At 33.6% G+C, this 16,430-nt stretch overlaps 1 protein-coding gene across 1 annotated transcript; it reads left to right on the top strand.

Moving 5' to 3' along the window:
* The first annotated feature begins 2,294 nt into the window (after positions 1 to 2,294).
* LOC133779366 (ubiquitin carboxyl-terminal hydrolase 10-like) lies at positions 2,295 to 3,470 on the top strand. Its single transcript, XM_062219337.1, has 5 exons — positions 2,295 to 2,351; positions 2,408 to 2,482; positions 2,579 to 2,800; positions 2,913 to 3,053; positions 3,462 to 3,470. Exons 1-5 carry the CDS (start codon positions 2,295 to 2,297, stop codon positions 3,468 to 3,470), a joined length of 504 nt encoding a protein of 167 aa, XP_062075321.1.
* The last annotated feature ends 12,960 nt before the right edge of the window (positions 3,471 to 16,430 follow it).

A 16,430-nucleotide genomic window follows, 5' to 3' on the forward strand; every position in this document is an offset into this window, starting at 1 on the left:
CTAGAATAACTCTATGAAATTCTAATTGTTGACTATATTAAAAATTGAGTTTTTTTTTTCTTTGGGCCAAATTAACAAGGTAAAAAAGTGAAATTAGCAAAATGAACTCGTTGGTTTTACATTGAGCAACCATAATAGCTGGTCAGTGTAATAGAATATGCTTGCTTAGCCACCACAAAGGTTATTTTGCAAATAATTTTTGAAGAGTCATTTGTAAGAATGACTCTTGAATTTTTTTATCAGTAAACCAAGTTTAAAAAATATCATTTGCATAATAATTTCATAGTTTTTCAGTGTCCATAAATTTATACTAAGCGATCATCATGGTCATTTGAGCAACCATGATTTATGCTGAGCGATCATCATGGTTGCTTAGTGCAAAATGAGTGAGATTATTTTGCTAAGTTCTAACTTTAATTTGGTTATTTTAGCAAATATCTTGCTCCTTGCATGCCAATTATTCTTCTTTTGAACCTCTGGTAAAGCAATAGACAATTCTTGTTTATGTTCTATTAGTAAAAAAAACCAATGGAAGAACTCTGATTAGGAAAATTAATCCGGTATCTTCTCCATGGATTTATCACTTTATTTAAAATAAAGGTAAATGCTTCTTATATAAAATTAAAAAGTGTAGAATGCTTAGATGATTGGCAAGTACAGTTACTAGTGCATGTGTTGGGCTAGCGTCACTCATTTTTTTTAGTAGATCTCATTTGGCCATTAATATTGTTTTTTTTTTTTGCACAGATGGTTTTCAAGCTGGCAGAGATATACGAAGCAAGGCGTGGCTGAATCTTTGGTTGATGAGCAGTCTTCTGGATCTCAAAATATGGATGTTATTACTTTAAAGAGTGCAAATAGACCCGGGCAGATTGATAATTCTGATATAGTTCTAAATAACAAAGATAGTGATGGTGATGAACTAGAGCTTCGTAGAATGTTGGAGGAAGGACGTGACTATGTTCTAGTTTCCCAACAAGTTTGGGAAAGACTATTGTCTTGGTATATTTATATATTTCTCTTCCTTTTTTTTGGCCCCTATTTTCTTTATGGTGTGTCTTTTTGTTGTCATATATTATCTTTGTTGTTACATATATATTTAGCTAATCTGTTACTTTATGTTGGTCTAAGGTAGTTTAATTAGGGAGCCTCCTTTTTTGTAGAAAAATTGTATATTAAAAATTTAAGGATATTATAGTATTTTTAGAATAAGTAAAATTTCTTTCATTCTTACATACCAAACAACTAAGAAGTAAATATACTTTCCTTTCTATACCTCCCTCCAACTTTATATCTCTCCTATATTTTCCTTTTCCTATCTTTCTTCTCTACCAAACATAGCACTAATGCTTTTGCTCCATTTTTATGCTGATTAACTAGGCCATTAATACATGGTTAATTTTGTATATTAACTTATGTGTATGTAGGGTGATGTGGGTATTGATTCTTAATCTAAACTTGATATGAGTGGTGATTTGATTGGAAATTCTTATTCGGCGTGGCTGAACTAAACATATATTTTTAAGTGTTTAGTAGTTCTTCATATGTATATATTTATAGATAATCTTTGGGTTTCAAAGTTTATATCAACAAAATTAAATTTCAGTTGTAGTATTACAGTTAAGCTCTGCTGAAATATAATTTCCAAAAAAACTAATTACAGGTTGTATCAAATAAATTTTCTTTTGTAGAGCTTCTATTTGGTTTAAAGGTCTCTGAGATTTCGTGCAATGAGAATGTTTTAACATGTTTTATTTTTTCAAGCCTCTACAAGGGAGCTTTATGAGAGGGTGTGTAGCCTTCATGGAGTAGAAAAAGAAAAGGTTCTTTTTATTTTGTTGTTATTGTTGTATGGTTTTGTTTATTTAATTTAAAAGTAATTTTTTTAACTGTAGTCTTTCTTTAAATGTCAGGTACTTATTTGGGACTATTTCAATAAACGGCAGCATTCAAGGCTGAGTAACTCAAACCAAACTTTGGAGGAGGCAAACTTGCAGATGGATCAAGAAGTGAGTAATTGATAACGCTGAAGATTATTTAAATCATTGATTCGAATCATAACATTTCTTTGATTTATTTTTCCCTGCACTTGGTTCCCTCTTTCTGTCATGGAGACTTTTCCTTCTTATTCATGCACTTTTTTTTGTTCAAACTAATTAAGAAGTTATCACTAAGGTTACCCTAAACTGAAATTTGGTTGTCATTATTGAGTATTAATGTAATAAGTGCTATGAAAATCTGGCTTTTGTTGTATTATACATGTTAATTTAGTTAGCCATTCACATTCCTCAAGTATGGTGACAGTATCACCAGCTACCCAGCAAAAAGAATTGTCTCTGACTGTAGGGTGGGTATGTAGTTTTTAATACGACTAAAGACACCCTCTTGATGAATTCTTTATATGCAGATTCTTCTTGAGGTGCAAGATGTAAATAATGCTTCTCCATTCGGCAAAGATTCAACAAGAAATGAGTTGGCTTTGGTATCTATAGAACCATCCAGGTCTTCAATTACAATTGCTGGGGGGCCTACAATGTCAAATGGCCATTCAACTGGATATAGCTCTAATTTATATTAGGGAAATGCTGTAAGTTCATCATTCTCAGATATTGATGATGGATATGATGTTTACAGGTCAACAAAAGGAGAAAGGGGAGGTTTGGCAGGATTGCAGAATCTGGGAAATACTTGCTTTATGAACAGTGCCCTGCAATGTTTAGTTCACACGCCTCCTCTTATTGAGTATTTCTTGCAAGATTACAAAGATGAGATCAATACTGAAAATCCTTTGGGAATGCATGTAGGTTTTAGTTCTTTTTTTATCTTCTTTCTATTTTTTTTTATGGGGATAACTTGAATTTTAAGTAGGTCTGGTGCTTATACAGTTTCTAAAGTATATTTTAGCTGTGCAGGGTGGGCTTACAATCGCCTTTGGTGAGCTGTTGAGGAAATTATGGTCCTCAGGGCGAACTACAATTGCACCACGTGTTTTCAAGGGAAAATTAGCTCGATTTGCTCCCCAGTTCAGTGGCTATAACCAGCATGATTCTCAAGTTAGTATTGTTTATTGAATAATAATTGCAAAGCTTTCAATACTGAATACTTCAATGTTTAATGTATTTTTATGTCCTGATGTTTTTTTTTGGGAGAAATTTTAGCGCATGAAGTTGGAGAAATCAATCAGTTATTTATGTTTATTTTTTCTCAGCCTTTTTAAATTGGGCAAATGCTTTTCTTACTAATATTTATTCACTTCATTGAGCTGATGATCAGGTCTAATCTCACCCTTTCTCTGTCTATATACATATATATATTTATATGGTATATGTTCCCCCCCTTTTTTTTTTTCTTTTTTCTTCTATTATTGTATTTTATAAGATTAGAAATGAGTAGAAATTTTCATGAATTCTATTCTTTGGGTAATGCCTTTTATTGGTTTCTTTCTGTTCATTATGTACCAGGGTAAATGATTATCAAATGGGCTTTTCTTATTCATTTATATATTTATGTTTTGAATTATTTGGATGTATGTATTTTAACTTTTTCTTCCTGGGGTTGGGGTGGCCTGAATGGGATTACATTTTTTTAAAATGTTTTCATCTTTGTTTCTTTTCTACATAACTATATGTCATGAATCTTTTCGTTTTAAAAATATTTTTTTTTTGTACTGAAAGAGCTAGTTAGCAAAATGATTCATATAAATTTTTGGTTTTCAGCGGCCTGGCACCGATTTTTGGAAAAAGATTTTATGTTGCCCTATGGATGGAGAGAAAATTTGAATAGTTGGATAATAAATTGATTATGATATTGGGTTTGTCTTCTGTTTCTTCATTTTTTTATATAAAAATAATAATAATTTGCTTTCATTTACATTAGTTTGAAGGGCCTATGCAAATTCTTTTATGTCTCAAGACATGTAACATGTTATTAGTTTTGTACTCCAGATTAGATTTGTATTCAAAATAATTTAGCCTTGTAATAATTGCTTTCTTGGATACAGTATGGAGGAGGCAAAAAGAAAATTTATGCTTGTAGCACAACAACTTACACAGGCTTTCAAGCTGTAATGACCGAAGAAGAGTCAGAGAAGTTTAATGGTAGTTTAATGTGATAAAGTTTATGGAAGTTCAATAGTCATGATCTTAACTTTTTGCCTTGAACAGGTCTACCTGGAGTTATCTTTGTACTCCCTGATTCTTACATCGATCCACAAAACAAGGAGAATGGAGGTATTTAACATGAACTTTTGTTTGTTTGTTACAATATCTATTTATTGTGTACTAAGTTGCATTTATATCCAATGATTTTTAGAGAACTAGATTATATCATAGACTATAGTTGGACCTGTGTAGCACTTATTTATTTATTCAAGTGCTGTAGGCTCAGTTGTAAATGGTTGATTGAAAGTTTCTGTTTTGGATTTATTTTCTGTAGATGGTGTTGCCTTTTTATTTGCACCTATCGTATTGATCTGGTTATTTTGTGGTGTATCTCTCTGTTTAGAGATAGAGTTCATCTCTTAAATTACCAAAATACATGTTTCTCTCAGCACCATTGATCTATTTCTCTTCATTTTATTTGTAAATATGATTTTGTTTTTCAGCATTTGGGTTAGCATTTATAACTTGAATTTCAAATTGGAAGGTCACTTTTGTTTTAATACTATGAAAATTTCAGGGTCATGTATAGTTTCTTATGTAAATGATTTCTAAACATGAGCTAGCTAGCTTTGGCAGAGAAACTGATAGATATTTATATATATTTATATATAAGAATAAAAGAATATCATTAAATATGATAGTTTATATATAGCAGTATAGTATCTACAGTCCCAACTGACTGTTTTGAGTCATCAGACTCATCACCATAGAGAAATTCTCTACTAATTCTCTCTTATTTTATTGTTCATCTGAAAATTCCCTAGCTCTTTCTTTATAGCACTCTTATTTTATTGAACTAAAACAGATAAGTATTTTCAATGTATCATTTAAGAAAAGACTGTAAGTTTGTTGTTGTGGTGGCAAGAACTTTTGTTCTTAATAATAAAATGACTTTTTTTTTTTACAATGTGCAGGTATATTGAGATGATTTCTTTGGAGCAATTCTTGACAACATTTGTAGTTGAGGCCTTTAGAATGGAAGAATGTATTTCACTAATTTTTGTATACATTTCTTGTTTTGTATTTAGTGATGAAGGAATCTGAATTGGGCATAAATTATGTTGTAATGTGATTTCTTAAGCCTGGACTAGTAGACTAAATATTGTAATTACATTTGAGTAATTAATAAAAATCTATTTATGTTACCTTGTTTGGCTTCAACTTTTATATTTGTTTTCCTAGTTTTGTGTAAGTAAAAAAAGATTATGTTTCTCCAAGCTAATATAACACATGTGTTATACTAAAGTGTAGTATAACACAAAAAATGTGTTATGCTAAAGTGTAGTATAACACAAAAAAAGTGTTATATAATCGACTATAAATAACATAATTAAACACTTATCTATATATTAAAATAACACAGAAATTGTGTTATCGTTGACAGTACAATAACACATTTGTATAACACTGATAAAGTGTTATGTAAAGTACCCTAACCTACGATAACATAGTCGGTCTTAACACATCAGAAAGTGTTACCGTATGTTTTGATAACACATTTTTGGTGTTATTAAAAGCATTTTTTCTTGTAGTGAATCTAACAAATAAATTTACTAACTTAATAAATCCTCGTGACTCCACTAAAGACTCGGAATTGCACCCTTATATTCATAGAACGCTCTATAACAAATATAGATACACTATTAATTATCCATTGTTACAACCATAATTGTCACGCAATCCTCTATAGACGGTCTACAATGAGATGTGTAAATCCTATAATTGGCAATTTTATAGGAACATCTTTTTCTTAAAAGATGAATTAGTTGTTTCCCTTTATTATAATTTTTGGAATTGTTTTGTTTCCTTTATTACAATTTTTTAGAAATCCACTTTCCCATTTTGTGAATTTTGGACAATAATGAGCTTCCTTATTTAGCTTATATTGTATCATTTTGTTTATAAAGGGAAGATTTATATTGCAAATATTCGGTACTTACCCAAAGTTGCTTCTGGATTATTTACTTATATATTTTCGTGCAGCTCAAGAATTGCAAACAGGAAACTGGTTCCTTAATATCATTAATTGTTGTTTCCTTTTTTAGCTTGTTTTTGATCCGACACAGGTCTGAGCTGTCCCCACCAATATTGTATCTGTCAGATCAGCATCTTCTAAAAAAGGCAACTCTTCTCATTCAAGAATAACTTCTATGATTTTTGCCTTCATTAGAAGAATTCTTTCTCAGTCTTTATGAGCACGAAAAAGGACTCTATAAATAGGGCTTTAAAGGCAGTAAGAAAAGTGAACTCTTTGGTGCATTATTCGTGAGCATTATTGTAATATTTGTGAGAGTTCCTCTTTGTATTCAAGATCGTAAGTATTCACGTGACCTTGTAGTAATATGTGTGTTTAGTATTTAGTGGTGAGTTTATACCATGTTCAAGAGTGAATACACATTGTAATTTGAACACAATGTTTATAGTCTTCGGGAGAAGATTTTTTACAAGCCTTGCGTCGGGAGGATGCAAGCACTCGCTGGCCATTGAAGGGAGTTCAAGTGGTTGAGCGTTTCAATCAAAATTAGATTAGTGAAGAGAAGTACAACAAAGTTGCGGTAAATCTCAAGAGGGAGGCTTGTTTTGTTTAAGTCAATGTTTTTGTACTTGTGATTCTTTATTAATTGGTTTTATTCTCTGGGCGTGGCCCTAAGGAGTAGGTTATCCGAAAGGGTTTTTGAACCTTGTAAAAATTCGTTGTGTTCTTTATTGTTTTGCACTGTCTTTTTATTGTGTTCAATTTCTGTCGTGACAAGTTTGGTTTCTGTCCCGACAGAACTGTAATCTGTGTAAACAGTTAATTACCATTCCGCACTTTAATTAATTCACATGGTTTAATTAATTTGGAAATTATTAAAACGGAATTTCAATTAGTATCAGAGCGGGTCACTCATTTCTGAGTGTGATCTTGGTTATTCCGTTTGTTGTTCTTGTTCTTGCAATGTTTTTTTTTTCACAGAAGGAGGCTCCATAACTCGCCCCCTTTACTAAAAGATTCATACTATCCATATTGGAAAGTTAGAATGAGAGCCTTCATCAAATCTCAAGATGAAAAGGCTTGGAGAGCTGTTTTAAGTGGTTGGACTCCTCCAGCAGAAAGTGATGATGTAACTTAGGTAAAATCTGAACTTGATTGGACTGATGCTGAAGATAAACTGTCTAGTTACAATAATAAAGCATTACCTGTTATTTTTAATGGTGTTGGTGAAGGTTACATTAAATTGATTTCTTCATGTGTTTCGGCCAAAGATGCTTGGCAAATCCTTCAAACTCAATTTGAAGGAACTGCTGATGTCAAGCGTTCTAGGCTTGTTATGCTCACAACAAAATTTGAAAATGAATGAAAATGAAACCCTCACTGAATTTTATGAGAAATTGTTAGATATTGCTAACGAATATTTTGCTCTTGGTGAAAAACTTGAAGAGAATGTTTTGGTTCGAAAAATTGTTAGAGTTCTCCCTGACAGGTTTCAAACAAGCTAACAGCAATTGAAGAAACAAAAGATCTGGACAAAATAAAAGTAGAAGAATTTATGGGTTCACTTCTAACTTTTGAACTAAACCAACAAATTAATCAAAAAGGTAAGACAGAGGAAATCAAGGAAAAATCTATTGCCTTGAAATCATCTAAAGAAAAGAAGGAAAGTTCGGATGATGAGATGGCTCTGTTGACAAAAAATTTCAAAGATACATAAAGAAATTGGGAAACAAAAAGGCCATATCCAAAAATCCAAAAGGTAGTTTTTCTGAACCCTTTGAAACTAATAAAAAGGGTATTCAGTGTAGGGAATGTGAAGGATTTGGACACATTCAATCTGAGTGTGCAAATACCTTAAAGAAAAAGAAAGTCATGACAGCCACGTGGAGTGATCAAGACTCTGAAAAGTGTGATGAGGAGGAAAATAGTGTTGCCTTAACCTCTGTTCACAAAGGTATGTTTTTCTCTTCAGTTAATTGCAAGGATGTGTTATGCCTTAATAATTATGTTCAGAATAATGAGAATTCCGACAGTGATTCTGATGATTCTGACTTAGATGAGGAGTCATTGAAAGAGTCTTATAAAATAATGTATGATCAATGGCTGAAAGTGTGTTCTGAGAATCGTCTAATGGCTAGCAATAATAAAAAATTTGTTGATAAAATTGAAAAACTTGAGATGATTATTGCTTCAAAAAATGATGAAATTAATTCTTTGAATAAAGAAATTGATTTTTTGCAAAAAGGTGTCAAAATGCTTAATCCTAGATCTGGAATATTGGATGATATTCTTTCTGTAGGAAAAAAGGTTGGTGATTATAGTGGATTAAGATCTAATGGATCTGAGTCCTCAAGAAAAACGGTTTTTGTAAAATCTATGAATTATCTGTCTGTTGTGCCAACTAACCATTTTGCAGGAACAAGTCACGCTGCTGAGAGCACAAAGTTGGCATCTGTTGCAACAGATCTACAACTAAAAATTTCTCCAAAAAGAAACATTGAACATTTTGTACCAGTTTGTCATTTTTGTGGGATGAAAGGACACATAAGACCTAAGTGTTTTTCTCTGTTAAACTTGTTCAAAAAGCATTATGTTAAACACTTTTGTAGTAAGAATCAATTCTTGACCAAAATAAATTCAAAATAAAAAAACAATATGGGTCAAGAAAGTTAACTCTGTTTGCTTGGATACTTTTACCTGTCATAAAATGCATGCATCTAGTTCATGGTACTTTGATAGCGGCTGTTCAAGACATATGACAGGTAATGCCAACATTCTTACCAACTTCAAATCCTTGAAGTGTGGAGTAGTAACTTTTGGGGATGGAATGACAAGAAATATTTTAGGTAAAGGTACTCTAAACATTGAAGGGTTACCAAAACTAAAAAATGTGCTTCTTGTTGATGGGCTGAAAGCTAACTTAATTAGCATAAATCAAATTTGTGACCAAGGTTTTCATGTTAATTTTTCGCATGATGAGTGTAATGTTTTAAATCAAAATGGTGTTATTGTTCTCAAAGGTTCTCGTTCTTTGGATAATTGTTACACTCTCACACAGAAATTCACATGTCATGCATCTTCATCAAGGTTTAATATTACTGACTTGTGGCATGAAAAACTTGGTCATATAAATTTCAAAAACTTGAAAAAGATTGCTAATGCAGGTCTCATTCGTGGTATACCCAAGCTGGGTAAAGAATCGCTTGGTAAGTGTGAATCGTGTCAATTGGGAAAACAGTTGAAAATTTCCCATAAAGCATTATCTGATATTAATACTTCAAATGTGTTAGAATTATTGCATATGGATCTCATGGGTCCTATACAAGTTGAAAGTATTAATGGTAAGAGATACATTTTTTTATGTGTGGATGATTTTTCTAGATTTACTTGGGTAGATTTCTTAAGAGAAAAATCAGATACGTTTGAAGCTTTTCAAACTCTATGTACAAGATTGAAAGTTGAAAAAAATTGTAACATTGGAAAGATTGTACGAATAAGGAGTGACCATGGTAAGGAGTTTGAAAATTCTGTTTATGATGAATATTGTAAATCTTTTAGAATTTTGCATGAATTTTCTGCTCCCAAAACCCCTGAACAAAATGGGGTAGTGGAACGGAAAAATCGTACCTTGCAGGAAATGGCCAGAGTTATGCTTAATAGCAAAAAACTCACAAAGAAATTGTGGGCAGAAGCTATTAATACAGCTTGTTACACAATTAATCGTGTTTTTCTTCGTCCAGGTACAAACAAAACTTCTTATGAAATCTGGAAAGGTAGAAAACCCAATGTTAATTACTTTCATGTTTTTGGGTGTCTATGTTATATTCTTAGAGATTGTGAGAATCTGGGCAAATTTGATGCCAAAAGTGATATGGGAGTTTTTCTTGGTTATTCCACCAATAGTAGGGTTTATCGTGTCTATAATATGAGAACCCAAACTATTATGGAATCAACTAATGTGGTTGTAGATGATTTAAAAGATTTTTCTGAGTACTCCCATGAGGAGGAAATTGACAGGCTCATTGATGTTCAACATCATAAAGAAATGGCATATCTGACAGCATAGCCTTCGGAGGGGACAACAGCCACTGCTGACATATCAAATGTTGATTCTATCGAAACAACAACTGGGCAAACATAGAAGGAAAATCCAGTTACTTCCTCTGACTCCGTTCAAAAAGAACCATCAACTAGAGTAAAAAAGAATCACCCTCCTGACCTTATTTTGGGAAATCTTGAAGAGAGTATGGTCACTCGAAAGAGGTATGTAAATTTGGTTCAATTTGTTTGTTTTACTTCCACTTTGGAACCAAAAAATGTGAAGGAGGCCTTAAATGATGAATCATGGATCAATGCTATGAAAGAAGAGTTAGATCAATTCACAAGGAATGAGGTATGGATTCTTGTCCCTAGACCGAGTCATACCAATGTTATAGGTACAAAGTGGATATTTAAAAATAAAACTGATGAATTTGGGACCATAATAAGAAATAAAGCTAGACTAGTTGCTCAAGGGTACACTCAAGTTGAAGGAATTGATTTTGATGAGACATTTGCCCCTGTTGCAAGACTTGAATCCATAAGATTATTACTAGCTATTCCATGTGTTCTTGGTTTTAAATTGTTCCAAATGGATGTAAAATCCTCCTTTTTAAATGGATTTTTGAATGAAGAAGCTTATGTGGAACAACCCAAAGGGTTTGAGGATCCTTACAATCCTAATCATGTTTTAAATTGCAAAAAGCTTGGTATGGGCTGAAACAAGCCCCACGGGCTTGGTATGAGAGACTAACTCATTTTTTGGTCTCAAAGGGATACAAGAGAGGGGGAGTAGACAAAACACTTTTTATCAAAAATGTTGATCAAAATATTATGATAGCACAAATCTATGTTGATGATATAGTGTTTGGTTCTACTAATGATTCTCTAGTGCAGGAATTTATGAAACAAATGCAGGAAGAGTTTGAGATGAGCATGGTAGGAGAACTCAATTTCTTCCTAGGACTTCAAGTGAAGCAGTCAGATGAAGGAATTTCATTTCACAAAGCAAGTATGCAAGAAGTCTAGTGAAAAGATTTGGACTCGACGCATCTAAACCTGCTAAAACTCCAATGGGTACTACAGTCAAATTATCTAAAGATGAAAATGGGAAGAAAGTTGACCCAACTCTTTACAGGAGTATGATTGGGAGTCTCCTTTACTTAACTCCAAATTTCCCTGACATCAGTTACAGTGTTGGAGTGTGCGCTCCTTTCCAAGGGAACCCCATGGAGTCTCATGTGACTGTTGTAAAAAGAATTATTCGTTACATCAATAATACTCTTGATTTAGGCATTTGGTACTCCAAAGAAACAAATTCTAACCTTGTGTGTTATAGTGATGCAGATTGGGCAGGAAACACTGATGATCGCAAAAGTACAAGTGGTGGTTGTTTTTACTTAGGAAACAATTTGGTCTCCTGGCATAGTAAAAAACAAAACTCCATTTCCTTGTCAACAGCCGAAGCTGAGTACATTGCTGCTGGAAGCTGTTGTACTCAACTTTTGTGGATGAAACAAATGTTGGAAGACTATGGGTTTGATATTAAAACTTTAACCATTTTTTGTGATAATACAAGTGCTATTAATATCTCCAAAAATCCTGTTCAGCACTCTCGCACCAAACATATTGACATTCGTCATCATTTTATTAGGGAACTTGTTGAAAACAAAACATTGATTTTAGAATATGTTGAGACTAACAAACAAATTGCAGATATTTTTACTAAAGCCTTAGACACGGTCAGATTTGATTCCCTCAGGAAATCCTTAGGGGTTTTTTTTATTTGAAATTGCCAATAAATTGATTATCTTGCCTTGCATATGTGTTTTTCGTAAATCTCTTGTCCTGTTTGGAAGAAATTTGATGAGCATATTTTTGTATTTTAGAAAATGATCATTATAAGTCCTATACTTTGTTGGAATAAAAAACCATATTTGAAAAATTATAGACCGTCCAATTCATATTTGATCAAATCATTATCATTGTATGAGCATTCCTAATCCATTTTCTTGTTCAGGCTCCATTTTGGAAAAGAGATACCTATACTGATGTGTGAAAGCCAACACTGAGTAAGTTGGTACCAGGTAATTAGCATATTGGAGGATACTCTACCAGCGTAAAGGGCTACCATCAGTATAAGAGTTATAGCCTCCATTATGGTTACGATTTGAAAAAGGCTAAAATCGCCAAATATGGGCAATGACCCTAGCTTTAAAAGGCCAAAAAGAAACGCCAAATTGATTACACATGCACACACACATGCCTGTTGACTAGACTGTGATGGTTGTAAGACTCATACATATAATGAATTGATTCAAATATGTTTTGTGATTGGTATATTTCTCGAATTATGGTCTCTTAGTATTTGATTTATAACTCATTTCTCTAATTTGTGAAAAATATGGTTATCTTGTTTCTTTTGAACAGGACTTGGCATTTACATGGAAACATATGGTATGGAAATTTACACTCTATTTTCGGCAATTTTGTAATAAAAAATTAATATAAAAAATATGAAATAAAATATGTTTTGTACCATGTACTTAAAAAAAAAAGGTTTGAAAATTTTAATTGATGCAATTTATTTGTTTTATCTCAATATATTCTAAAAATATTCAAAACGTTTCCCATTTTGAGGTGTGAAAGAATTTGTTTTAAAAAGGAGAGATATTTTGGTACTTATCACTTAAAATCCGGTTACCCATTTTTGAACGTGCCTCATTTGTGCACCGAATACTTTATATATTTGGATTCACTTTGGTTGTTTTATAATCAGTGTTTTCTTGTTGAATCTCTCACATATAACCGAACTGTTTAGGGTTTCTTTCTTTGTGTGTTTCACTTGTTTCTCTCTTAGCAGCCATGAAGACTCAAGGCCGTGGTTCATCTTCCAAGTCTGTGAAGTCTCAGTAGGAGACAATTCCTGAATCAGTTCCCTCTGCTACTCCTTCGGTCCCAGCATCAATCCTTGTTGTCTCTCCTACTCCAGGCCGTCGATCTAAAACCACAGCAAGAAATAAGGTTCTTGCTCTTTCGGGTCTTATAGGTTCTTCTGTTCTTGGAGCTTCTAGCAAAGGAGTTACGTTCCCCAACTTGAATGCTGAGCCAATCCCAGCCTCGGCGGTTTCACTCACCTCTCCCGAAGGTCAAATAAAAGCTACACCGGCCTTGGCAACTAGTCAGTCCAAATCAATTTCCACTGAAGCAGTGTCTGATCCATCTGATCATAACTCTGAATCCTCGCTATCTCCTGATATGTTGACACCCAAGGCAAAGGGCAAACGTAAGACCAAAGCTGTTGGAACAAAGAAAGGGAAAAAGGCCAAAGTGGCTCAACCTAAAGGTACCAGCTCCATCTCTGATTCATCTCCTTTATCTCGTTTTTTATTAAAGGCCAAAATCAACCCTCGTCCGTGCACCTCATCGGAGGATGTCTCTCCCGAGACGGAAGACTCTCAGCCTGAGTTGGACCCTTCTTTGACCGAGCCAAATCCTGAAGTTCCTCTTGATGATTTGGCTGAGGAGACTGAATTTGAAGAAGACCCATCTGAAGACTCTCCTGTTGCATCTGACCCAACAGGCACCACTCCATTGGCATTTCCCGAATTGTCTTCCAAACTTGCTAAGCAAAAAGGTGCGCCTGTCCATACCTCAGGTTCTTTCAAAGACCATTCTCTTACATTCTGTTTTAATGATAATGAGAAGAATATGCAATTTTATGACCATCATCATTTTATTAGTGAGCGAAATTTTCTTTTTGCTCCGCATCGTGTTTTTGGGGTATTACTTACTTTAGAGGAAAGAAGTTGGTTGTGATCCTTGTCTGGGTTTGATGGGTTTGTGCCTCGGGTTGTTAAAGAATTTTATGCAAATTTCAATGATGAGTTATTAGACCAATCCTCTTTTATGTTCCATAAAGTGTATGTTAGGGGACGTTGGTATAAGTTTAGTCCGTCTGAAATTGCTAAGGCCTTCAATCTCGTCCCTGTTGAGATTGATGATTCTATTGAGTTTGCAAAGGACCAAGTTTTGTCTCAATTGGTTGGTCAAGCTATGGTGTGGGAACCGAGCACCTCTCTTCGAGTCACGGATCTCACTCATTATTATGGTCCTCTTTTCAAATTCTCCATGTTTAATTGGATTCCTACCACTCATTCCTCCACCATCACTCAAGACATGTCCTTTCTATTGTTCAAAATTGGTACTGGAATCGTCATAGATCTTGCTACTGTTATTTTTTACCAAATTATGTCTTTGAGTGGTGCCAAACGCAAGGGGCAACACTTGATGTTTCCACAGGTCATTTACAAACTTTTGGACTCTCAATGTCCTTTGAAGAAGTCCCATGAGACCTTGACTTCTTCTTTGGTTGGTCCTACCTATACTGTCAAAGATGATCATACTCCGTCCATAGCTTGGAAAGTCCAAGGAATTAATCTGGCTGGTCCTGGTTCTGGCAATGTTGTGACTGACACTCCTGTTGTCCCAATTGATCTTGCTACTGTCCAGACAGGAATTACAAGTCTTTCTGACCGTTTTTCTCTAATGGAGGAGACTCTGCGCCAAATTCTTGCTTCATTGGCCATTCTCCATGCATCCAACTCTCATGCCCCATGATGATCTCAGTACCTTTGATCTATTTTATATTTTACTTTTGTTAGTTGTAAAAGAACACTTAATGTGTCTTTCTTTTGGTTTCATTTACTTTGCTCTTTGGCATTTTCTTAGACAATGAGAGGGAGAGAGGGTAACACTATTTTTTGGCACATTGATTATGTTGACTTGTTGTTTCGTATTGGTTTTTGTTAACTGTTTTTATCTTGTGCTTTGGTTATCTTTCGCAGGGGGAGTCATTTTGTGGCTCTTATGATTTTAAGCACTTACTTGTGTTTTGCAGGGATCTTTTAAAAAAATAGGTATTCCTTGTCTATAAAATTGCCAAAGGGGGAGATTGTAAATCCTATAATTGGCAATTTTATAGGAACATCTTTTTCTTAAAAGATGAATTAGTTGTTTCCCTTTATTATAATTTTTGGAATTGTTTGGTTTCCTTTATTACAATTTTTTAGAAATCCACTTTCCCATTTTGTGAATTTTGGACAATAATGAGCTTCCTTATTTAGCTTATATTGTATCATTTTGTTTATAAAGGGAAGATTTATATTGCAAATATTCGGTACTTACCCAAAGTTGCTTCTGGATTATTTGCTTATATATTTTCGTGCAGCTCAAGAATTGCAAACAGGAAACTGGTTCCTTAATATCATTAATTGTTGTTTCCTTTTTGAGCTTGTTTTTGATCCGACACAGGTCTGAGCTGTCCCCACCAATATCGTATCTGTCAGATCAGCATCTTCTAAAAAAGGCAACTCTTCTCATTCAAGAATAACTTCTATGATTCTTGCCTTTATTAGAAGAATTCTTTCTCAGTCTTTATGAGCACGAAAAAGGACTCTATAAATAGGGCTCTAAAGGCAGTAAGAAAAGTGAACTCTTTGGTGCATTATGCGTGAGCATTATTGTAATATTTGTGAGAGTTCCTCTTTGTATTCAAGATCACAAGTATTTACGTGATCTTGTAGTAATATGTGTGTTTAGTTTTTAGTGGTGAATTTATACCATGTTCATGAGTGAATACACATTGTAATTTGAACACAACGTTTATAGTCTTCGGGAGAAGATTTTTACAAACCTTACGTCGGGAGGATGCAAGCACTCGCTGGCCATTGAAGGGAGTTCAAATGGTTGAGCGTTTCAATCAAAATCAGATTAGTGAAGAGAAGTACAACAAAGTTGCGGCAAATGTCAAGAGGGAGTCTTATTTTGATTAAGTCAATGTTTTTGTACTTGTGATTCTTTATTAATTGGTTTTATTCTTTGGGCGTGGCCCCAAGGAGTAGGTTATCCGAAAGGGTTTCTGAACCTTGTAAAAATTTGCTATGTTCTTTATTGTTTTGCACTGTCTTTTTATTGTGTTCAGTTTCTGTCGTGACAAGTTTGGTTTCTGTCCCGACAGAACTGTAATCTGTGTAAACAGTTAATTACCATTCCACACTTTAATTAATTCACATGGTTTAATTAATTTGGTAATTACTAAAAACGAAATTTCAAGATGGGACTAAAATACCGTTTTACCCCTCATTGTATTTTATCCTTAAAACACTTAGTTCCTTGTAAATGATATTTCAGTAAACTAATATTAATTACTGAAATGAGATCTATATCATTTAACACCTTGAATAAAACTAAAAGGA

Source organism: Humulus lupulus, chromosome 5, assembly GCF_963169125.1.
Source record: "Humulus lupulus chromosome 5, drHumLupu1.1, whole genome shotgun sequence".
Taxonomy (NCBI): Eukaryota; Viridiplantae; Streptophyta; class Magnoliopsida; order Rosales; family Cannabaceae; genus Humulus; species Humulus lupulus.

Excerpts from the sequence above, each read along its gene's own strand:
- LOC133779366 (XM_062219337.1), top strand. The coding sequence starts at position 2,295 with ATGGTGACAGTATCACCAGCTACCCAGCAAAAAGAATTGTCTCTGACT. Across the intron at positions 2,352-2,407 it reads TGTCTCTGACTGTAGGGTGG|ATTCTTCTTGAGGTGCAAGA; the intron begins GTATGTAGTTTT and ends CTTTATATGCAG. Across the intron at positions 2,483-2,578 it reads CAAGAAATGAGTTGGCTTTG|GGAAATGCTGTAAGTTCATC; the intron begins GTATCTATAGAA and ends AATTTATATTAG.